This window comes from Hemitrygon akajei, chromosome 4, assembly GCF_048418815.1.
Source record: "Hemitrygon akajei chromosome 4, sHemAka1.3, whole genome shotgun sequence".
Classification (NCBI taxonomy): Eukaryota; Metazoa; Chordata; class Chondrichthyes; order Myliobatiformes; family Dasyatidae; genus Hemitrygon; species Hemitrygon akajei.
This window is the reverse complement of record NC_133127.1, coordinates 34,703,232-34,728,598: the sequence shown is the minus strand read 5'-3', so window position 1 is coordinate 34,728,598 and position 25,367 is coordinate 34,703,232. Positions and strand designations below refer to the sequence as shown.

At 44.3% G+C, this 25,367-nt stretch overlaps 1 protein-coding gene across 2 annotated transcripts in view; it reads left to right on the top strand.

Moving 5' to 3' along the window:
• Positions 1–12,698: 12,698 nt before the first annotated feature.
• LOC140726211 (uncharacterized) overlaps positions 12,699–25,367 on the top strand; it is a 79,412-nt gene continuing 66,743 nt past the window's right edge. For both annotated transcript variants that reach the window (XM_073042282.1, XM_073042283.1), the window contains exon 1: positions 12,699–12,928. In XM_073042282.1, the coding sequence (XP_072898383.1) occupies positions 12,886–12,928 (43 nt within the window). In that variant the 5' untranslated portion in view covers positions 12,699–12,885. The remainder of the gene's footprint in view (positions 12,929–25,367) is intronic.

Below are 25,367 nucleotides of genomic sequence, written 5' to 3'. Positions count from 1 at the left end.
CTATTTAAATTCATCAAGTATTTGGAAACCCATCATCGTGTTTAACGTTAGCACTCTCAAAATTTTGGAGGAAATCAGCAGGTCAGGCAGGAAAGTGAACAGTTGACATTTCAAATCAAGGCCCTTCGTTGGGACTGGAAAGATAAAAGCTCAAGACAGAATAAAAGGCTGAGGGGGTGCGAGGACCTCGAGCTGGTGGGCGATGGGTGAATCCAGGTGAGAGGAGAAGGTGGGAAGGAGGCAATAAATACTTTATTGATCCTAAGTGGGAGATTTTGTTACAGCGGACACATTTAAAAACACACTTAGCAGTGTGCAAACTTAATTAATAATAAAGTACAGAATAATAATATATGGAAAGAAGGAGTCCGATAGTAAAGGACAATAGACCATGGAATAAAGGGAAAGTGTTGGAGAACCAGGGGGACATGAAGGTGAGGGCAGGTCTTGGGGAGGGAACAGAGCAGGGGTAAAAGGACAGAAGGAGAAGGGGAAATGGAACAGAGAAGACTGCCTTACAGAAATTAGATACATCAATGTTGATGCAATCAGCTTGGAGACTACTTAAGACAGAATATGAGGTGTTGCTCCTCCAATCTAGATCTGGCCTCATTGTGGCTGTCTTCCCACCTGCTTATTTTTTTCTCATGGTTTACTGTCCTCTCCTGGCAGATTCTTTCTTCTTGAGCCCTTTGCCTCTTCCACCAATCACCTCACAGCTTCCTACAACCCCTCACCGGGATTCACCTATCAGCTTGTGCTTCTTTCCTCCCTTCCTCCCACACATTTACTCTGGTTTCTATCCACTAGCTTTCCAGTCCCAATGAAGGCTTTTGTCCTCAAAACATCAAACGTTGGCTAAGCATGACCCCAGAAAAAAAATCTCAGGGTTGTACGTGGTGACATGTACGTACTCTAATAATAAGGTTTACTTTGAACTTTGAACTTTTAAACTTTATTTATTTCCCTCCATTGGTACTACCCGTCCTGCTGAGTTACTCCAGCGTTTTGGTTAGTTTGGTTATGAAATTATTCCCCAGGTTACCTTTTGACCTTCAGATATTTGGATACCTAGTGGAGATGGGAAGAAGAAGACTCTGCTATGACCTTGGGATGATCTGGAAAATTATATCGAGATTCATCCATGACCTCAGCAATGCAATAAACAAATAAACAAAAATAGCAAAAGGATTTGAGTACAGGAGCAGGGAGGTTCTACTGCAGTTGTACAAGGCCTTGGTGAGACTGCACCTAGAGTATTGTGTGCAGTTTTGGTCCCCTAATCTGAGGAAAGACATTCTTGCCATAGAGGGAGTACAAAGAAGGTTCACCAGATTGATTCCTAGGATGGCAGGACTTTCATATGAAGGAAGACTGGATCGACTAGGCTTATACTCACTGGAATTTAGAAGATTGAGGGGGGATCTTATTGAAACGTATAAAATTCTAAAGGGATTGGACAGGCTAGATGCAGGAAGATTGTTTCCGATGTTGGGGAAGTCCAGAACGAGGGGTCACAGTTTAAGGATAAAAGGGAAGCCTTTTAGGACCGAGATGAGGAAAAACTTCTTCACACAGAGAGTGGTGAATCTGTGGAATTCTCTGGCACAGGGAACAGTTGAGGCCGGTTCATTGGCTATATTTAAGAGGAAGTTAGATATGGCCCTTGTGGCTAAAGGGATCAGGGGGTATGGAGAGAAAGCAGGTACAGGGTTCTGAGTTGGATGATCAGCCATGATCATACTGAATGGTGGTGCAGGTTCGAAGGGCCGAATGGCCTACTCCTGCACCTATTTTCTATGTTTCTGTGTTTTGTGTGTGTCACTCCAGATTTACAGCATCTGCAGAATCTCTTGTGTCATCATGTTTAAATGAAAACAGGATACTGGAAAAAGATCAGCAGAAATGGATTATCTCCCTGTGCCAGTAATCAGTAGTCTCCCTGTAGAAGTAATCATGATATTGCCAGAAAAAGACCAACATTATCATGAAGGATCCCACCCATTCTGCTCATGGACTGTTTGTCCCACTGCCGTCAGGGAGAAGCATCCACGCCAGGACCACCAGACTCAAAAACAGAGAACTTCCCCATGCTGTATGGCCTCCAACCCAATAACCCACCAGCACTACTTTATCATTTCCTGTCAGTCACCTTATGTACAGACACTCCTGTGACTAGTGTCACTTTATGTATGGACGTACAATTAATCTATGCACGTAAGCTATCTTATGTATTTATATTCGATATTTTTTATTATATGTTCTTTACCTTTGATTTTTTTTGTGCTGCACTGAATCCAGAAAATCAGTTATTTCATTCTCCTTGGCACTTGTGCACTGGAAATGGCATTAAACAAATTTGAATCTTGACTAACTTGCTGATTAAAACGTCGAACAATATTGAAATCAACAAAGGCAAGCATGGAAGGCGAGCGTGTGTTCAGCACTGTCTACTTTCGTTTGACCATTCTCCCTCTCCCTCTCGCTGTCTGCTGCCAGAGGAAGGTGCAGGAGTCTTGGGTATTGGACAAGGCTTGACCAGTGTGGTTTGTGGATAGGACTTGTTTTTAGAGGGCTCCGCAGTCATGTTATATGTGCTTCTGGTTTCTAGTCGCCCCTTTTTTATTGCTATTTTACGAGGTTTTGATCGGGGTGGACTGGCTCTGCAGCCTGCAGTCAATGAACATCACAGCGCTAAATTGAACTGAACTGAGCATTCCTAGACTGTTTCAAGCACCCTGTGGTTTGACGCTTAATATTCTGTGTGTGCTTGTTTTCGCCATTTGCGCGATTTGTTCATTTAGTTTGCGCATTGGGTGCTTGGTGTTTTCTCTGAACGGGTTCCAAGGTGTTTCTTTGTTTCACGGTTGTCGGTGGAAAGACGAATCTCAGAGTTGTATACAATCTTTGATAATAAATGTTCTTTGAAACTTTAAATGCTCTGTTCTATAAAAGAACAAACAAAATTTATTTAAAATTCATTGCTGCCTCTTTGGAGATTGTGCCAAGGAAGATACTAGTTTGGAGTAGGGGAATCCAAACCAAGAGGCCATAGGTTTAGGATGTGAGGGGAAAGATTTAAATGAGACTGGAAGGGCAACTTAATCACATTGGGTGGTGAGTATATGGAACAAACAGCCAGAGGAAGTGGTGGAGGAAGGTACAATAGTATCCTTTAAGAAGCACTTGGACAGGTACACGGAGGGATGTGGGCTGAACACTGGAAATTGGGACTAGCTGGGAGGGCACCATGGTCAACATGGGGTGTTTGGGCTGAACAGCCTGTACCTGTACGGTATCTCTCTATGTATCTATGACGCAATAAAACTAATTCAAACACGCCTTTTTGATGAAAAGTCCGTTTCTGAAACACTCAGTGTATTTCAAACTTCAAAGTAGATATATGTCACCATATACAACCCTGAGATTCATTTTCTTGCAGGCATACACAGTAAATCCAAGAAAAGCGATAGAATCAATGAAAGACTGCACTCAACAGGATGGAAAATAGCCAGTGTGCAAAAGACAACAAACTATGCACATACAAAAGAAAAAAATGCAACAATAAGCAATAAATATCAAGAACATGAAATGATGAATTGTTGAAAGTGAGTCCACAGGTTGTGGAAACAGTTCAGTGGCAGGGCGAGTGAAGTTATCCCCTCTGATTCAAGAGCCTGATGGTTGAGTGTAATAACTCTTCCTGACATGGGTCCTCTGTGTAGAGGTGTTCAATGGTGGAGAGGGCTTTACCCATAGTCGTATCCACTACCTTTTGTTCAAGAGAATTGGTGTTTCCATGCCAGGCTGTGATGCAGTCAGTCAATATACCCTCCACCACACATCTATAGAAGTTTGTCAAAGTTTTAGATATCATGGCAAATCTTTGCAAACTGTTATTAACCTCTGTTTATCAGAATTCTGTTTAGGTCTGTTTACCACACCCAGCTATCACGGACACCCTGTGCAATACAGTGCAATACTGCCATCACTTCTTATCTGGACGGTGTGAATGTGCACCCATTACTGTATACTATTATGGTAATTATTGCACTATCATCTTATCAGTGGGAACTTGTAAACCTTTAAATCTTGTAATCTTTGACTTGTAAATCTTGTACATCTTATCTTTAAGGTACTTATTTTTTGTTCTTCTTACTTCTAATATTTGTATATCTGTGTGCTTGTAATGCTACTTTGACACTGTAATTTCCTTTGGGATCAATAAGGTTTCTATCTATCCAAGGAACAGGTCCTCGGAACTGATAACACTGAGGAATTTAAAGTTGCTGGCCATCTCCACCTCTTATCCCAGATGAGGACTGACTCTTGGACCTCTACTTTCCTCCTTCTGAAGTCAATAATCATCTCCTTGGTCTTGCTGACATTGTTGGAGAGGTTGTTGTTGTACTTCTCTCTCCACAAGTGCTGCCTGACCTGCTGAGCATTTCCAGCATTTTCTGTTTTGATTTCAGATTTCTAGCATCTGTTTTTATCAAATCAATTTACTGTTTCAACTGTCTGAGATACAAAAATCCCCCAAACCCCAAGATAAACATCAAGTACTTGGGCAAAGGCAGAAACTAGTTTATATTACAAAAGAGTGAGATCAGTGGGGAATTTCTGGAGGACAACTATATTTTTTTCTTATTTATTCTATTTTGCAAATGACCAACATTTACTGCTCAGCCCATTCCACTTTTGGGAAAGTGTTATTGAGCTGACTTGAAGTGCAGTAGTCCTTCTAGTGAGGGGTTACAGTGTTATTGGGGAGGGAATTCCAGCACCGGGATCTGGCACAAAGGATCAGCGATATTTGGCTTGGGCGGCTGGTAGCATGACAGTTAGCTTAATGGTTTGCAGCACAAGTCCTGATGAAGAGTCACAGCCCAAATCATCAACAGTTTATTTCTCTCCATAGATGCAACCTGACCTGCTGATTTCCTCCAGCATTCTGTGCGTCATGAAAGATCTCGATGAAAGGCAAAGCAGATTCAAAGGGATCTATTCCTTCTCCTAATCTTTTTGTTTTTAATGGCACTATTTCAATGGCCATAAATCACATGTGTGAAATCTATAAAATCTTCTTTTAAAATTACACTCCATGGCCACTTTATTAGGTACACTTGTACATCTTATGCAAATATCTAACCAGCCAATCATGTGGCAGCATCTCAATGCATAAAAGCACGCAGGCATGGTCAAGAGGTTCCATGGTTGTTCAGACTAAACACGAAAATGGGGAAGAAAGTGATCTAAGCGACTTTGACCGTGGAATGATTGTTGGTGCAGACGGGATGGTTTGGGTATCTCAGAATCTGCTGAGACCCTTCAACAGGACCCTGGAAATAAACATGTCTGATGTGCCAAACTCTTGGTCCCAGATATTGGTGAAATCACATTTCCAACACAAGGAACTGCGGCTGTTGATGAAGTTGCAGAGCAGGGGATGTAGTGTATATGGATTTCAGTAAGGCATTTGATAAGGTTCCCCATGCAAGGCTCTTTCAGAAAGTAAAAGAGACATGGGATCCAAGGAGACCTTGCTTTGTGGATCCAGAATTGGGTTGCCCACAGAGGGCAAAGGGTGGTTGTAGATGGTATTCAGCATGGAGGTTGGTGACCAGTGGTTTTATGCAGGGATCTGTTCTGGGACCCCTCCTCTTTGTGATTTTTATAAATTACCTGGATAAGGAAGTAGAAGGGTGGGTTAGTAGGTTTGCTGATGACACAAAGGTTGGGGGTGTTGTCGATAGTCTGGAGGGTTGTCAGAGGTTACAGCGGGACATTGATAGAATACAGAACTGGGCTGAGAAGTGGCAGATAGACTTCAACCCAGATAAGTGTGAAGTAGTTCATTTTGGGAGGTCAAATTTGAACACAGAATATAGTATTAATGGGAAGACTCTTGGCAGTGTGGAGGATCTGAGAGATCTTAGAGTCCATGTCCATAGGACACTCAAAGCTGTTGTGCAGGCTGACAGTGTTGTTAAGAAGGCGTCTGGTGTGTTGGCATTCATCAACCATGGGATTGAGTTCAAGAGCCGAGAGGTAATGTTACAGCTATATAAGATCTTGGTCAGACCCCACTTGGAGTACTGTGTTCATTTCTGGTCACCTCACTACAGGAAGGATATGGATACTATAGAGAGAGTGCAGAGGAGATTTACAAGGATGTTGCCTCAATTGGAGGGCGTACCTTATGAAAATAGGTTGAGTGAACTTGGCCTTTTCTCCTTGGAATGACAGAGGATGAGAAGTGACCTGATAGAGGTGTATAAGATGAGGAGAGGTATTGATCATGTGGTTAGTCAGAGACTTTTTCCCAGGGCTGAAATGGCTAACAGGAGGGGACACATTTTTAAGGCGCTTGGAAATAGGTACCGAAGATGTCAGAGGTACGTTTTCCACACAGAGAGTGGTGGGTGCGTGGAATGCACTGCTGGCGGTGGTGGTGGAAACGGATACAATAGGGTCTTTTAAGAGCCTCTTAGATAGGTACATTGAGCTTAGGAAAATAGAGGGCTGTATGCTAGGGAATTTTTTGGCAGTCTCTAGAGTAAGTTACATGGTTGGCATGACAGTGTGGCCGAAGGGCCTGTAATGTGCAGTTATTTTTTATGTTCTATGTTCTATTTTCTATGAAGGGTTTCAGCCTGAAGCTTCAACTGTTTATACCTTTCCATAGATGATCCCTGACTTACTGCATCCCTCCAGCATTTTGTACATGTTGCTGAAGTTGTTAGGACCTGGAGCAACAAAAAATCTGCTGGAGGAACCCAATAGTCGAACAAAATCTGTTGGAAGAAATTGTCAACGGTCCAGGTTGATAGGACTAGGCAGATTTTCACTCAGTGGGCCGGGATGAAGCAGTGAGGTCTGAGTATGAAGAGTAGAGGGGGAGTGGAGACACACCCAGGATGACGGGCAGTTTGCACTGGGTAGGGGGGAGCAGAAGGGGTGGTGTTGGAGACCACCTGTTGGCAGGTGAATGATAGATGAAAGGCAGACAAAGAGAGAAAGAACAGGCAGCAAGAGCAAGGTGGGTTGAAGGGGAGACAGCTGCTGGAGGGAGGGAGACAAACATGGCTGCTGATGCAAAACTCGGATAAGTAAATGGCAACCATTAGGGGAGAGGTGAATGGCTGACGGAGCCAGAGGCAGATAGGGGAACTTGTGCGTGCCTTCAACCAGATGGCATGAACATCAATTCCTCTAACTTCTGGTAATTTCTTCCCTTTTGCCCTTCTCTCTTTTTCCATTCCACACTCTGGCTCCCCTCTTACCTCTTCTCTTCTCACCTTCCAATCATCTCCCTCTAGTGCCCCTCCTCCTTCCCTTTCTCTCATGGTCCACTCTCCTCTCCTACCAGATTCCTTCTTCTTCAGCCCTTTTCCACCTATCACCTGCCAGCTACTTACTTCATTCCTCCCCCACCCACCCACCTACTTCCACCCTCATCTGGCTTCAACTATCACCTTCTAGCTTGCAATCCTTCCCCTCCCCCACCTTTTTATTCCACCTTCTTTCCCCTTCCTATCAAGTACTGATAAATGATCTCAGCTTGAAACATCGACTCTTCATTCCTCTCCATAGTTACTGTCTTACCTGCTGAGGTCTTCCAGCATTTTGCGTGTGTTACTCTGGATTTCCAGCATCTGCAGAATCTTGTGTTTGTGGGTGAACTGCATGTGTTTTGGAACCAGGTGGGGGCAGGGGGATGAAGATGGGAGGGGAGGGTTGAGGAAAGGAGACAAAAAATGGAGGACCAGATGAGAATTGAAGGGAGATAAGGTGATTGGAGCAGCTTTATTTGTCACATGTACATCGAAACATTGAAACCCACAGTGTAACGTGCTGTTTGTGTCAACATCGACACTGTCTGAGACATGCTGGGGGGCAGCCCACAAGGGTCACCGTGGCTCCAGCGCAACACAGCTCGCCCACAGCTTATTAACCTTGGGAGTACCTTAATACTTTTATTTTAGTTGTCGCACTTCTTTTGATTTTCACCTGATGGCACACCTTGCTACCAGCGATGTTTCCTCACCTTTGAAACATTGTCATCGGATCTTTCACCCCTACCTGAGAGAGCAGACGTATCTTTGTCTGAACATCTCATTCAGAAGATGGCTCCTCTGATATGGCAGTGCTCTCCGTATTTCCTGCCCTGGGAGAACAGGAGCTGCCTTCATTTTTGTGTTCACGGTTCAGTTTCTGACACAGCAGCTCGGCAACTTGACGACGGGTTGTGAAAGGAGTCTTCCAGACTGAGTTCCCCATCAAACAATTGTACCACCAGGCTTGAAAACTTCTACATATGTACCATGGAGAGAATTCTGGCAGGCTGCTTCAATGTCTGGTATGGGAGGGGGACTATTGCATAGATTCGAAAGGAGCTACAGGAAGTTGTAAATTTAGTCAGCTCCATCATGGGTACTGGCCGCCATAGTATCCAAGACATCTTTAACGTGCGGTGCCTCAGAAAGACGTCACCCATCATTAAGAACCCCCACCACCCAGGACATGCCCTCTTCTCGTTGTTACCATCAGGAAGGAGGTACAGAAGCCTGAAGGCACACACTCAATGATTCAGAAACTGCTCACTCCTCTCCACCATCCGATTCCTAAATGGATATTGAACCCATGAACACTACCTCACCACTTTTTAATATTACTTCTATTTTGCACTATTTTTAAGGCTAAGGTAAGAGAACCCTAAGGGGAAAGTGATGCTAATATGATCAAATTCATCATGAAATTTGAGAAGGAGAAGTTAAAGTCAGATGTATCAGTATTACAGTGGAGTAAAGGGAATTACAGAGGCATGAGAGAGGAGTTGGTCAGAATTGATTGGAAAAGAACACTGGCAGGGATGATGGCAGAGCAGCAATGGCTGGAATTTCTGGAAGTAATTCAGAAGACACAGAATATATACATCCCAATGATGAAGAAGTATTCTAAAGGAAAGATGACACAACAGTCCACAGCTATTGACAAGAGAAGTCAAAGCCAACATAAAAGTCAAACAGAGGGCATATAATAGAGCAAAAATTAGTGGGAAGGCAACTAAAAATGTCATTTAGAAGGTAAAGATGGAACACAAATGTAAGCTGGCCAATAATACTAAAAAGGACACCAAAAGTTTCTTCAGGTGCATAAAATCTACAAAAGAGGCGAGAATGGATATTGGACTGCTGGAAAGCGATGTTGGAGAGGTAGAAGTGGGGGACAACGAAATAGAGGATGAACTGAATAAGTATTTTGTATCAGTCTTTACTATGAAAGACACGAGCAGTATGTTGGTAGTTCCAGGTGTCAGTGAGCGTGAAGTGTGTGAAGTTATCCTTACTAGGGAGAGGATCTTGGGAAACTGAAAGGTCTGAAGGTAGCTAAGTCACTTGGACCAGATGGAATACATCCCAGAGTTCTGAAAGAATCTATCGACCTCTGCCTTAAATATACATAAAGATTTGGCCTCTGCAGCTGCCTCCTGGCAAATAATTCCACAGATTCACCATTCTCTGGCTCAAGAAATCCCTCCTCATCTCCGTTCTAAAAGGACATCCCTCCACTCTGAGGCTGTGTCCTCTGGTCTTAGACTCTCCCACCATAGGAAACATCCTCTCCACGTCCACTCTATCAAGGCCTTCCACTTTTCAATAGTCTTCAAAGAGGCCACCAGATTGTGGAGGCATTAGTAATGATCTTTCAAGAATCTCTAGGTTGTGGAACACTGGAAAATTGCAAGTGTCACTCCACTCTTCAAGAAGGGAGAGAGGAAGAAGAAAGGAAACTATAGGCCAGTTAGTCTGACTTCAGTGGTTAGGAAGATGTTGGAGTCCATTATTAAGAATGAGGTCTCAGGGTACTTGGAGGCACATGATAAAATAGGCCATGGTTTCCTCAAGGGAAAATCTTTCATGGCAAATCTGTTTGAATTCTTTGAAGAAGTAACAAACAGGATAGACAAAGGAGAATCAGTTGATGTTGTGTACTTGGATCTTCAGAAGGCCTTTGACAAGATGCCATACAAGAGGCTGCTTAACAAGCTACGAGCCCATGGTATTACAGGGAAGATTCTAGCATGGATAATTCAGTGGCTGATTGTCAGGCGGCGAAGAGTGGGAATAAAGGGTGCCTTTTCTAACTGGCTGCCGGTGACTAGTAGTGTTCCACAAGGGTCTGTGTTGGGACTGATGATTCTTTTTACGTCATATGTCAATGATGGAATTGATGACTTTGTTGCAAAGTTTGCTGACGATATGAAGATAGGTGGAGGGGCAGGTAATTCTGAGGAAATAGAGAAGCTACAGGACTTGGACAATTTGGGAGAATGGGCAAAGAAATGGCCAATGGAATGCAATGTTGGAAGTGTACGGTCATGCACTTTGGTAGAAGAAATGAAAGGGTTGATTATTTTCTAAACGGAGAGAAAAGACAAAAAGCTGAGATGCAACAGGGTCGAATGAGTCCTTGTGCAGGATTCCCTACAGTTTAATTTGCAGGTTGAGTCTGTGGTGAGAAAGGCAGATGCAATGTTAGCATTCATTTCAAGAGGACTGGAATATAAAAGCAAGGATGTAATGCTGATACTTTATAAAGCACTGAGGATGCCTCACTGGGCGTATTGTGAGCAGGTTTGGGCCCCTCATCGTATAAAGGGTGTACTGAAACTGGAGAGGGTAGAAAGGAGGTTCACAAAAATGATTCCAGAACTGAATGGCTTGTCATATGAAGAGAGTTTGATGGCTGTGAGTCTCTATTCACTAGAATTCAGAAGAGTGAGGCGTGCCCTCTTTGAAGACTATTGAAAAGTGGAAGGCCTTGATAGAGTGGACGTGGAGAGGATGTTTCCTATGGTGGGAGAGTCTAAAACCAGAGGACACAGCCTCAGAATGGAGGGACGTCCTTTTAGAACGGAGATGAGGAGGGATTTCTTGAGCCAGAGAGTGGTGAATCTGTGGAATCATTTGCCAGAGGCAACTGTGGAGGCCGAGTCTTTATGTATATTTAAAGCAGAGGTTAATAGATTCATAATTGGACAGGGCATGAAGGGATATGGGGAGAAGGCAGAAGATTGGGGCTGAGAGGAAAATTGGACCAGCCATGATGAGACGGTGGAACAGACTTGATGAACTTCTGAGCTCAGTCTATCGTGTTATGACCTTGCACTTTATTATTCGCCTGCACAGCACTTCCTCTGCAGTGGCTACATTTTATTCTGCTTTTGGTTCATCTTGTATGACTCAATGCACTGTGCAATGAATTGCTCTGTATGAACAGTATGCAAGACAAACTTTTCACTCAAAAAAACTCTGGTTAGGCCACACTTGGAGTACTGTGTCCAGTTCTGGTCGCCTCACTATAGGAAGGATGTGGAAGCATTGGAAAGGGTACAGAGGAGATTTACCAGGATGCTGCCTGGTTTAGAGAGTATGGATTATGATCAGACATTAAGGGAGCTGGAGCTTTACTTTTTGGAGAGAAGGAGGATGAGAGGAGACATGATAGAGGTGTACAACATATTAAGAGGAATAGATCGAGTGAACAGCCAGCGCCTCTTCCCCAGGGCACCACTGCTCAGTACAAGAGGGCATGCCTCTAAGTTAAGGGGAGGGAAGTTCAAGGGGAATATTAAAGGAAGGTTTTCCACTCAGAGAGTGGTTGGTGCGTGGAATGCACTACCTGAGTCAGTGGGTGGAGGCAGATACACTAGAGAAGCTTAAGAGACTACTAGACAGGTATATGGAGGAATTTAAGGTGGGGGGTTATATGGGAGGCAGGGTTTGAGGGTCGGCACAACATTGTGGGCTGAAGGGCCTGTAATGTGCTGTACTATTCTATGTTCACTGTACACGAGACAATAAAAATCAACTCCACTACCATTGATCTGCCATGTTTAAAATTTAAATTGAGGTCAGCTCACTTGCCTGCATGCCTCCGTTTAGAAGCAGCCTGGCTCTAGGCCTGTACTTGCTCGACTTTAGATGAACAGGGTCGGGAATCCCCCCAGTGAACCCTGTCGAATATTGAAAGACCTGGAAAGAGTGGACATGGAAAGGATTTGTCCTGTTGTGGGGGAGTCTAGGACGAGAGGGCGCAGCTTCGGAATAGAAGGATGTACCTTTGGAACAGAGATGAGGAGTTTCTTTAGCCAGAGGGTGGTGAGTCTGTGGAATTTATTGCCACGGGTGGCTGTGGAGGTCAAGTCATTGGGTGTATTTAAAGTTGATATTTGATTAGTCAGGGTGTCAAAGATTGCGGGGAGAAGGCATGAGAATGAGTTGAGAGGGATAATAAATCAGCCGTGATTGAACGGCAGACCAGACTCGATGGGCCAAATGGCTTTATTATGTTCCTGCGTCTTATGGTTTATGGTCAGACGAACCCATTCCACACACGCATATGCAGGACAGGGTTTCTCAGCCTTTTTTCATGGAATGGACCCTCACCATTAACCCAGGGGCCCGTAGATCCCGGGCTGGGAACCCCTGATGCAGGAGAATGTTCTACCAACAGATTTTTCTGAGGGATATTAGGAATTAAAACCAAAATATTTCTTAAAGTTCATATGCAGATTCCTGTAAACAACATGTTTTAAAGTAATACTGTTTGCACAGAAGATTTTTCTTGTTCGTAAAGTTTTGCTCTTATTACATCTGCAATAATCAAACTCCGCCTCCGTTGAGCGAGAAGTGAAATCTGGTTGACATAGAGACTTATCACATGATAAGGAATCATATGATATATGCTGTAAAACGATTGTCGGCGCAGTTATAGTGTAGATGCCAACATAAAGAATTGTCCGTAGTGTGGCAAGGAGACATTTCGTTCACCAGCGAAACCGACATCAGGCAAGCGGGACGCCAGCTTTCACAGAATATGAAGCTCCCCGGACAAAGACTTCTTATCGTCTTTTCAGTCGGTAAGCAGTTTGTAAAGTGGCAGTTTATCGCCTCAATGAAAACCCGGTCTGGGAATTTCTCTTAGTGCACTTTTTAAAAATGTTGCAACTTCTCTAGAAACAAGTCATGTTGAAATGATTCATAAAACAATTACGTTATCATAAACACAGAATGTGGAATCGGCTCTCTTTTATGAACAACAGGAAGTGCTTTTTAAAAAAGAAAGTGTAATTTTAGATTTTTCTTAACCGAAACTTTGCAGAGTGAACCTACCCTTTCTAACTTGCTGCTGTTTGATGTTACCGACCTGGGAGCATCTGCACGTAAACTTGTACACGGGGAGTATTCAGTAAGTTCACATTGTCTTGAAGAGTTCTACACACGTTTCCCAATTTATTGCTTAGGTTCTTTCTGGTGTGTGAGGGAAAACCCGAGTATCCTGGCCAACAGGATATAAAGCCAACAGGCTGAAATCGGGTCCAGTTGTTTAATATGCTTGCATTCTGGTAGAGTAACAAAGGAGAAAGTTTATTTAAGACAGGACAGGTGAAAAAACATCCGAAGAGTGTATTCACTAACGATCATATTCCGGCTGGGTAGCCTCCAACTTGGCATGAACATCGATTTCTCCTTCCGGTTAAAAAATCCCTCCCCCTTCCCTCTTCCATTCCACCACTGACCTCTTACCTCTTCTCACCTGCTTATCACCTCCCCCTGGTGCCCACCCTTCCTGCCCACCTGGCTTCACCTATCACCTTCCAGCTATCCTCTTTCCCCTCCCCCCCTCACCTTTTTATTCTCCCTTCCTTTCCAGTCCTGAAGAAGGGTGGTGGCGGAAATGCTGACTCTTTATTCATTTGCATCCATGCTGCCGGAGCTGTTCAGTTAGTCCAGCATTGTGTGTGTGTGTGTTGCTCTGGATTTCTAGCATCCGCAGAATTACTTGCGGTTACTATCAACAACTTTTTCGTTAAACTGGATTTCCCCAGAGTCGTGGGGTTGAAAGCTGGGGGGTTTACACTCACACCGCTCTCCCATGTGATTTACTGCACTTCAGGCCAAAAGTAACTGGTGGGTTTTGAATTCCTGCCGTAACCACATAAAGAAGATTTTTGCCAATTTTCTGTCCAATCTATTTCTCTATATGGAATCACGATTTTTTAAAAAATCCTGTGGGTCCTGACCTGACCTGACAGCTTCTTTCAAACTTGGTTCTTGGTGCCAAAAAGTTTAAGTTTACTGAATAGAATCAGAATCAGGTTTAATATCACCAACATGTGTTGCAAAATCTGTTGTTTTGTGGCAGCAGTACATTGCAATACATAACAAAAATAAATTACAATAGGAAATATATATTAAATAAATCAATTAAATAAGTAATGCAAAAAGACAAAAAAAGATAAATGGTGAGGTAGTGTTTATGGGTTCATTGTCTATTCAGAAATCTGATGCGGTGGGGGGGGGGGGGGAGAAGCTGTTCATAAAATGTTGAGTGTGTGTCTTCAGGCTCCTTGATGGTAGCAATGAGAAGAGGACGTGTCCTGGGTGATGGGGGTCCTTAATGATGGATGCTGCCTTTTTGAAGGTGTCCTCGATGCTGGGGAGGCTAGTGCCCATGATGGAGCTGACTGAGTTTGTAACTTTCTGCAGCTCTTTCTGATCCTGTGCAGTGCCCCCCCATACAGATGGTGATACAACCTGTTAGAATGTTCTCCACAATACCCTCCTCTTGTGACCTTCTGCTGACTTTTCATTGTAACCTGTAAACTCATTAACATTTGGGTTTAAGATGGTGCTGCTGAAGTTCAATGACTATTTGTTGGTTGCTAATGAAACAAAGAAAACAACTAGATACTTTAACCAACAACACACACAAAATGCTGGTAGAACACAGCAGGCTAGGCAGCATCTATAGGGAGAAGCACTGTCGACGTTTGGGGCGGAGACCCTTCGTTAGGACTAACCGAAAGGGAAGATAGTAAGAGATTTGAAAGTAGTGGGGGGAGGGGGAAATGCGAAATGATAGGAGAAGACCGGAGGGGGAGGGATGAAGCTAAGAGCTGGAAAGGTGATTGGCGAAAGTGATACAGTGCTGGAGGAGGGAAAGGATCATGGGACGGGAGGCCTCAGGAGAAAGGAAGGGGGGGGGAGCACCAGAGGGAGATGGAGAACAAGCAAACAACTAAATATGTCAGGGATGGGGTAAGAAGTGGAGGAGGGGCATTAACAGAAGTTAGAGAAGTCAATGTTCATGCCATCAGGTTGGAGGCTACCCAGCCGGTATATAAGGTGTTTTTCCTCCAACCTGAGTTTGGATTCATTTTGACAATAGAGGAGGCCATGGATAGACATATCAGAATGGGAATGGGACGTGGAATTAAAATGTGTGGCCACTGGGATATCCTGCTTTTTCTGGCGGACCGAGCGTAGATGTTCAGCGAAATGGTCTCCCAGTCTGCATCTGGTCTCACCAATATATAAAAGACCACACCGGGAGCACCGGACGCAGTATACCACACCAGCTGACTCACAGGTGAAGTGTCGCCTCACCTGGAAGGACTGTCTGGGGCCCTGAATGGTGGTGAGGGAGGAAGTGTAAGGGCAGGTGTAGCACTTGTTCCACTTACAAGGGTAAGTGCCAGGAGGGAGATCGGTGGGAAGGGATGGGGGGGGGGGACAAGTGGACAAGGGAGTCGCGTAGGGAGCGATCCCTGCAAAAAGCAGAAAGGGGGGGGGAGGGAAAAATGTGTTTGGTAGTGGGATCCCATTGGAGGTGGCGGAAGTTATGGAGAATTATATGTTGGACCTGGAGGCTGGTGGGGTGGTAGGTAAGGACAAGGGAAACCCTATCCCGAGTGGGGTGGTGGGCGGATGGGGTGAGGGCAGATGTGCAGGAAATGGGAGAGATGCGTTTGAGAGCAGAGTTGATGGACGAAGGAAAGCCTCTTTGTTTAAAAAAGGAAGACATCTCCTTCGTCCTGGAATGAAAAACCTCATCCTGAGAGCAGATGCGGCGGAGACGGAGGAATTGTGAGAAGGGGATGGCATTTTTGCAAGAGACGGGGTGGGAAGAGGAATAGTCCAGGTAGCTGTGTGAATCTGTAGGCTTATAGTAGCTATCAGTAGATAGAACTTCTTTGATACTTTGAAACTAGATACTTTGTCGTTCTGATAAGCGATCACTGCAAAGTGGCCCGTGGCTTCCCTGTTGGAGTCAAATTGCCCAACGGCCTGGCATTTTTGTAGTATGGGCTGGGGTCTTGGAGGAACAGGATGGTTGTGGCAAGTCCAGGCTGGAGTCATATTTCCTCTTTCCTTTTGTAAATTGGAGACATTTTAGTGTGGCGGAGCTGAGGTGAGGCAAAGATGAGGATTTTGACCCCCCACCCACCCCAGATCACCCCAAACCCCAACCTGGTAGGTGGCTTCTATTGCAGTAACTATTTGGAAAAAGCTTGTGCACACAAACTTGTGACCTATACAATGCCTACATTTTATGAACAAAGTTGTACTGGACTTGGGTTTGTGCTGCAGTGGTGTCCTCATCAATAAAATGTGTACCTCAAGTCCAATTTTATTATCACCTGGCTGTACATATATACAACCAAACGGAACAGTGTTACTCCGGACCACGGTGCACCCACAAAACATAAATCACAAACGACACGTAAAACAAAATATTGCCACAAGTAAGTTATTAAAATATAATTCAAAGTACATGTAATGCCCAGCATGGGAAAACAGTAAACAGCTCGCTGTCCTGGTGATGAGACCTCGGTGGTGGCAAGGTATTCATTAGTCTCTCAGCCTGAGGGAAGAAGATTCAGGAACAGCTTCTTCCCCTCTGCCATCCAATTTGTAAATGGACATTGAGCTCATGGAAATTGACTCCAATTTACAATAGGAAAGAGGAAATTTGACTCCAGCCCAGACTTGCTGCAACTATCTTGTCCCTCCAAGACTCCAGCCCACCCTGCAAAGCAGCCAGGCCATCAGGCAATCCAGTTCAACTCCAACAGGGGAGCCTTCGGTCGGGGGGCATTTACAGGATTCCTGGTGAATGCGGAGCCAGATTGTGGAAACCCACATCAAGGAGCATAGGAGGTTACCTGAAGAAATCGGAGGTAGCAGAACATTGCACTTGCAATGGCTGTAGGATTGACTTCAATGGCACAAACTACTGTGCTGTACCAATGGGTTTTGGGACCACGTGGTGAAGGAAGCCATTGAATTGATAGTAGTTGATCAGCCATGATCTCAAAATGGCGGTGCAGGCTCGAAGGGCCGAATGGTCTACTTCTGCACCTATTGTCTATTGAATTGAAACTAGGGGAAAAGAATTTTAACAAAGACGAAGGAATTCCATTGTAAACAAATTGGGAGAGTGGGAACCTTATTGGATGAGGACTAATCAATTGGGAGGGATGGACAACAGGGGTATAAATACCACCAGACTAGACAAGCCCAGGCATCATTCCTAAAGAAGATGGCAGAGTTCGTCATTGAAATGTCGGTTATAATTGATAACTGTACCTACTGGAAGCCCGAGAAGAGTTTCTTCATCATGTACGCCAAGAAAGCACTAGATCCTTTTACACTTTTAAAAATTATTTCTGTATTTGCACTATTTTTAATTTAACTTATGTACACTGTAAATGATTTGCTTATTTATATTTTCTATATTATCATGTATTTCATTGTACTGCAAAAGCTGTTGCCTAGTCTGGCGGTCCTGGTCTGTTCAGGACCTAAAGCTGACTGAGCAGCAATTGGATGGGCCGAAGGGCCTGTGCTTTGCTGTAATGTTCTGTGTTCTATGCGCTTGCACATTTATTGATTGTATTTCTCTAGCTTCTTTATTAGGAAGTCATTCATAGTGTAAAATGGATGAAAATGGCTTGAACTAAAATGCGGCCGATACTACATTCAGGTTAAAACTGTTTCTGTGTAAAACCTAGTGGCTTGATTCGTAAGCATTTTGAGTTGAACTCTTAAAGTCCTTTAACTGTAGATCACTTCAGGCTGTTAACAGAGCTGTGGGCTTGCTAGTGAAGCCAGGAACCTGGAAGAATATGGTACTGGCCTGTATTGGGTTTCATAACGGTGTGGCTAATACTGGCTGGCAGTTCCGATGACCCGGACTCGGACTGACCCTGCGGTTCCGATGACCGGGGCTCGGTCTGACCCTGCGGTTCCGATGACCCGGACTCGGACTGAGCCTGCGGTTCCGATGACCCGGACTCGGTCTGACCCTGCGATTCCGATGACCGGGGCTCGGTCTGACCCTGCGATTCCGATGACCCGGACTCAGACTGACCCTGCGGTTCCGATGACCCGGGCTCGGTCTGACCCTGCGATTCCGATGACCCGGACTCGGACTGACCCTGCGGTTCCGATGACCCGGGCTCGGTCTGACCCTGCGATTCCGATGACCCGGACTCGGTCTGACCCTGCGGTTCCGATGACCCGGGCTCGGTCTGACCCTGCGATTCCGATGACCCAGACTCAGACTGACCCTGCGGTTCCGATGACCTGGGCTCGGTCTGACCCTGCGGTTCCGATGACCCGGACTCGGACTGAGCTTGCGGTTCTGATGACCAGGGCTCGGTCTGACCCTGCGGTTCCGATGACCCGGACTCGGACTGACCCTGCGATTCCGATGACCGGGGCTCAGTCTGACCCTGCGATTCCGATGACCCGGACTCGGTCTGACCCTGCGGTTCCGATGACCCGGACTCGGACTGACCCTGCGATTCCGATGACCGGGGCTCAGTCTGACCCTGCGGTTCCGATGACCCGGACTCGGTCTGACCCTGCGGTTCCGATGACCCGGACTCGGACTGACCCTGCGGTTCCGATGACCCGGGCTCGGTATGAACCTGTAGTTCTGTTTTTTTTTGTAACCTTTATTTTTTTATTGAAGTTCATCGTCAAACAAACATTTCCATAAGATGTATTTCAGACATTGTACATATATATCATATAATCATATATATCACAAATCTCCACAAAGTATTTATCTGAGGTATACACATAGAAAAGGTTGGAAAGAAAAAACAAGCAAAAGGAAAGAACTATGTACAAGTAGGGAGTGATCTTTTTTTTTACAACAGATTCATTGATTTGTGAGAATAAAATCAGGCCTATGAGGAGTTATGTAGTTAAACCATTTTTCCCAGTATGAATCAAATTGTTCCAGCTTATGAATAACAGAAGTTGTTATCTTCTCCATTTTGTAAATGTCCATTGTAATTTCCATCCATGTATTTAAAGTTGGGCTCTCCTGTGATAACCATTTCCTAGCCACCAACAGTATATTCATTAAATATTTATCTCTTTTCAACCATTCTTGAGGTATATATCCAAAATATATGGTCTTACTCTCTAAGGGTATTTCACATTTAAAGATGTCTTGTAGGGCATTGTGTATCCCCTCCAATAGTCTTTGATAACAGGGCAGTCCCAAAAAATATGATAATGATTTGCATTTTGATTTCCACAATTTCTCCAGCAAACAGGGAGGTTACTATCATAATGGGATTTCTGAGAGGGTGTAATAAAATATCTTATCAAGTTTTCCCATCCAAACTCCCTCCATTTCTGTGAACTGGTACACTTCCATTGATATCTCCATATTATTGTCCATTCTTCCTCAGATATAATTATCCCTCCTTCCGTCTCCCATTTTGTTTTAATGTATGAAGTCAAATGTGTTTTAAGATTTTACAACCCCTTATACATGCTTGAAATGATTCTACTACCATTATCTGAATTATATGCTTTTCTAAATAGCTCTATCAAGCATGTACTTGCCTTGGTTACATTTTTAAGCATCTTATTAACATATTGTCGCATCTGTAAATACCGATAAAAATCTTGTTTTTCTAATAAGTGTTTCTCTTTAAGCATTTCAAAACTGAACAGTGTTCCTTCTTTCATTATGTTGCAAAGAACTGCTATTCCTTTAGCTGTCCAGTTCTTAAATCTAGCATCCAATTTATTTGGTGTAAAATCCAAGTCATATGCACACCATTGAACCTGCAGTTCCCATGACCTGGACTCGGTCCGACCTGCGGTTCCGATGACCCGGACTCGGTCTGAACTTGCATTTTTCTGTGGAGTTTGCATATCCTCCCTGAGACCCTGGGTGCATGTCTGTACGTTTCCTGGATGTAAATTGACACTGGTGAATGGGTGAGTTATGGAATCTGGGTGAGATACTGAGGGGATAGTGGAGAGAATAAGTGGGAGGGGGTTAGTGCAAGTGGATGCTTGATAAACCTGTTCAAAGTAAATTTTATTACCTAAATTTTTACTGTATATGTCACCATATATTACCTTGAGATTCATTTCTTGCATCCATTTACAGATAAAGAAAGAAATACGATTAAATTTCTGGTGGGGGGACTATACACGTAGCCAATGTATAGAAGAAGACATTGTGCAAATAAAAAATCATACTGAGAACTTGAGTTGTAAAGTGTCTTTGAAAGTGAGCCTGGAGGTCACAGAGTCAGCTCAGTGAGTGACGTTATCCACCCCAGCCCAGCTCAAGAGCCTGATGCTTGTGAGGTAATAACTGTTCCTGAACCGGGAGGTGTGGTTCCTAAGGCCAAATGCTCTGTTCCCATACTTCGCGTCTTTAGAAATTGCTGGAAATCTTCAGCAAGTTTGGTTATATTTATAGAGAATGAAATGGTTAACATTACTTTGGTGTTGATATCTCCTAACCCCACCCCAAAACACTCGGAGACCAGATCTGTTGACATGCAGAGGAGGGAGGGAGGGCTGTCAAGCAAGGCAATGTCTGTGGTAGGGCGGTGGCTAAGGAATGACTCAGACTGGTGCTGATTAGAACAGGGTACTGAGGCTTGTTGATCCGTCTCAAAGAGAGAAGCTTCTGGATTTGTGAGCAATGGAACGATACAGTTGATGAAATCTGATTTAATGGAGAATTAAGTCCCTTCATTGAGAATTAATTGACCCTTCCTGCTGAAGGGTCTCTGCCTGAAATGTCGACTATACTCTTTTTCAGTAGATGCTGCCTGGCCTGCTGAGTTCCTCCAGCATTTTGTGCGTGTTGCTTTGGATTTCCGGCGTCTGCAGATTTTCTCCTGTTTATTAATGGAGAATGCTGGGAAAGTTATGTCAGGTCAGCTGGTATCTGCGGAGAGTTGGGGGGGAAATGGAAGCTGTAGCAGAATCGGCCAGGAAGTGAGAAGCAAAAGCTAACCGCAGAAGCTGGAAATCTGAAACAAAAGCACAAAATGTTACTGGAAACACTTAGCAGACCAGGGGAAAGCCAGCCACCAACATGCCAAGCTGATGCATTCTCTCCCCAATCCGCCCCTGCCTCCTCAAGAATCCCAAAGTGATTCTGCCAACAACATTGGCAAATTCGTAGGCGGCATTTGAGCTGTGCTTAGCCATGCAGTCTGGAGTTTCCAAACTTTATCATGCCATGGACCTCTATCATTAATCAAGGGGCCCATGGACCCCAGGTTGGGAACCCCTGGTGTAGAGAGTAGAATGTGCAGTAGGTAGCCAGGCAATGTTTGGCATCACTAATCGTGAGTTTTACGTTGAGAAACCTCTCGAATCTTGCGTGTAAAGAATGGTGGTGGTGGGGGGTGTGCAATGCAGGGTCACCTTTTTCCCTTCTCCCTGTGGGTCCAGTGCACGTTGTCAGAGTACTTGCTGCTAGACCCTGGAACATTCTGGTCAGGAATGTAACACCCTTCTAGAAGAGCACAAATTTGGATAGAACAATGGTCTCTGGCGTTCTGAGCCTGTGGTATTCCAACTGCGACTGATGTTTCTGTGTGATCCAGATCCCCCCGGTAACACACAGAACGTCGGAGGAACTCAGCATGTCGGGCAGCATGTATGGAAAGGAATATACAGTCGATGTTTCAGGCAGAGACCCTTCATTAGGACTGGAAAGGAAGTGGGGGGAGGAGAGGAACAAATTAGCAAGTGATCGGTTAAACTACGTGAAGGGAAGATGGGTGGGGGAGGAGGGATGGGAAATGGCTGGGAAGTTTAGCTGGAAAAGGTAAAGTGTTGAAGAAGGAATCTGATAGGAGAAGAAAGTAGATCATGGGAGAATGGGAGGGAGAAGGGGCAACAGAGGGAAGGTGAGGAGAAGAGAAGGGGTAAGAAGGGAGCTGAAATGGAAGAGGGAAGGAGAAATTAAGAAAATACAGGAAGTTAGAGAAATTGAGGTTCATGACTTTAGGTTGGAGGCGGCCTAGACGGAATATGAGATGTTGCTTCTCTGACCTGAGGGCGGCCTCATCGTGGTAGTAGAGGAGGTCGTAGGCCGACATGTGAGAATGGGAAGTAGAATTAAAATGAATGGGCACAGGTAAGTTCCATCTGTTGTGGTAAAACAGAGTCCTTTCATGTTGAATTGTTGGTGATGAACTAGTAGAAACCAGCACTGCTCTTCCCATCCCTCTTTGAGGGAAGGACTATTCCAACAAGTGAAGAACAACAAACTTGTCATAAACTTGGCACAACCTTGAGCAGTTGGTAACGTCCTTGAGCTCCCAAATTTCCTGGAAGAGGGGAACAGTAACTTTTTTTCACAGGACTTCATTTGTGATTTGTGTAGACTACGCAAACAATGGCATTGTTTCCCGAGTTTGGAGCTCAGTTCTGACGTCATCCGTAAGGATTCTGTACATCCTCCCTGTGGAATGCGCGGGTTTTCCCTGGGTGCTCTGGTTTTCTCCCGTAGACCAAAGATGTACTGGTTAGCAGCTGAATTGGTCATTGTAAGTTGTCCCAGGATTAGACAGGGTTAAATCAGAGATTACTGAGCAAGCAGCTCAAAGGGCTGGAAGAGTTTATTCCACACCCTGTATCAATAAGTTAGCCTGTTGGCCATTCTTGACCTCTCCTGCTAAACCACTCTTGAAGCCTGTCGCTTGCCAAGGTGGATAACCTTACAACATAGCCTATCCCATCCCTGATGCTTAGTTTTGCAAAAATAAACTTAATTCATAATAAAAAATATTCACCAGAATAAACCATTCAATGCTTTTTCATTCTTGACATTATAGCCGATGCTTTCTGTACTGCCGTGGTGCATACACGGAGATCAATAACATGCTGTGTTTTGCAGAGATATTTCAAAGATGTCTGTAGAAATGTGTGTATGTACGGTTCATACAGTGTTTCTAATTTGAATAATACACCTTTAGGTTGTAACGATCCGTTTTTTATTCGGGAAAACACCTCCGAGGTCATGGCCCCTTGTGTACTGTGAAAAAGGACGAGCAGCCAAGGACCTTTTTGGGTTCCTACGTTGTTTTATCTGACATAGCCATGAGGAACCACTCCTCACCCAGGCTGATGCACGATGCCTGTTAAAAGATTCCTGGGAAAGTATACGGATGTAAGAAAAGTGGATGGTCACGGGCTGTGTAGGAAGGACGGGTTAGATTGATCGTGGAGTAGGTCTATATAGGAAGACAGCACGTCATGGGCCAAAGGGCCTGTACTGGGCTTTACTTTATTTACCCCGTGCTCTGTCTGTAAGGAGTTTGTACATTCTCCCTGTGACTGCGTGGGTTTCCTCTAGGTGCTCTGGTTTCCTCCCACAGTCCAAAGAGATACAGGTTTGTATGTTAATTGGTCACAAGGGTGTAATAGGATGATGCGAGTTCATTGGGCTGGAAGTAAACTAAGCAGTAACTGGACATCAGTAGCATAGAAGCTGAGGGCAAGTCCATCATGGGTAAAGCCCTCCCCAGCACTGAGCACACCCACATGGGGCGTTTTCGCAGGAAAGCAGCCTCCATCACCAGAGACCTCCAGCACCCAGGCCATGTTCTCCTCTCGCTGCTGCCATCACGGAGGAGGTTCAAATCCACACCACCAGTTTCATTGACAGTCACTACCCCTCGACCGTCAGGCTCTTGAACCAAAGGGAGTAACTTCACTGAACTGTTCCTGCAACCTAAGGACTCACTTTCAAGGAATTTTCATCACATGTTCTCGATATTTATTGCTTATTATTATTTCATATTTTTCACTTATATTTGCAGTTTGTTGCTTTTTTGCATATTGGTTGTTTGTCCGTCCTGTTGGGAGTGGGTTTTCATTGATTCTATCGTGTTTTAGTAGTTACTGTGAATGCCTGCAAAAAATTAATCTGCATGGTTGTTTACTTTGAACTCTGATTTGAACTTTGAAACATACAGCGAAGTGCATAGTTTTTTTGCTTCTTTGTACTTACTGTGAATGCCTGCAAGAAAATGAATCTCAGGGTCGTTCGTAAACGATGACTTTGATAATAAATTTACTTTGAAGTGATCATCCTCTTGACCTGCACCTTGTCAAAAACGGCTGCCTTAGTGATACAAACTTTGGGGGTTTGAATAATCCTATTTAGCATTGCTGTAAAAGATCAACAATAGAGTGAATAATTGTCACATGTGGGGAGGCTCCTGAACGTAATCTGTGATCAAACAGTCATGGGGGTAAATTAAAACTGCTGTTACAAAATAGATAAATATTTCTTTTGGAATTAGTTAAAGTTAAAACTAAGAACAATGCTGGACCTTGTCCCCTGTAGTCAGGATCTGTTGTAATGTGATCTGGGGTACACAATGAGATGCAGATCTCACAAGTATTCTCTGTAAATTTGCTGCTACTTTTCACAAAATAATGAGGAAATAATGCTGCAAGGAACAAAGAGCAGATGTGTAGAAAGAGCGTAATGACTGGAGTGGTGGGATATTGTCATGATTGCCAAATGGTTCCCTATTTATTTCAAAAACTTTATGTATGCAAGAACAGGACGTGAATGTTTTGCATTGTTAGTGTCATATAATCAATGCATTCAGTGGTGTTAACACTTTTTAAACCATAGCACCATTGCCACTTGTGTGGTCCCCTGGGGCGATGCAATATTTCAATGTTTGTGGCATGTCAGTCCCTCCTTGCCCTGTAGTGGGGTGACCTTAGGGTGATGGATATTCACTTTCCAGGGCCCCGAGAGGCTTTCTAGCTCAGCAGCATGACCCATCCAAAGGTCAGAGATGTTAGAGACAGATAAACTTCTAAGCAATATTCCTTCCTCAGCTTTTTATTGTGAACAGTATAGTCTTGTAGGGCCCCCTGATGAAGGGTTTCGGCCCAAAACGTCGTCACTACCTCCTCCCATAGATGCTGTCTGGCCTGCTGAGTTCTGCCAGCATTTTGTGTTTTTTATTTATTTCCAGCATCTGCGGATTCACTCGTGTAGTCTTGTAGGCCTGTGTTTAATCAGCATAAGACAATGGGTTTACGTTAATTGCCTTGTATCAAACCAAATGACAGTGGCTAGGTTATTTTGCTCATGGAAGTTTGCAGAGCAGACTGATGTTGTTCACATAGCACATCAAACAGAGTTCACAGCTGTAGCTCCAGTCGATAGTTGAGATGCTTGTGTACTTGGAGTCCACCGTC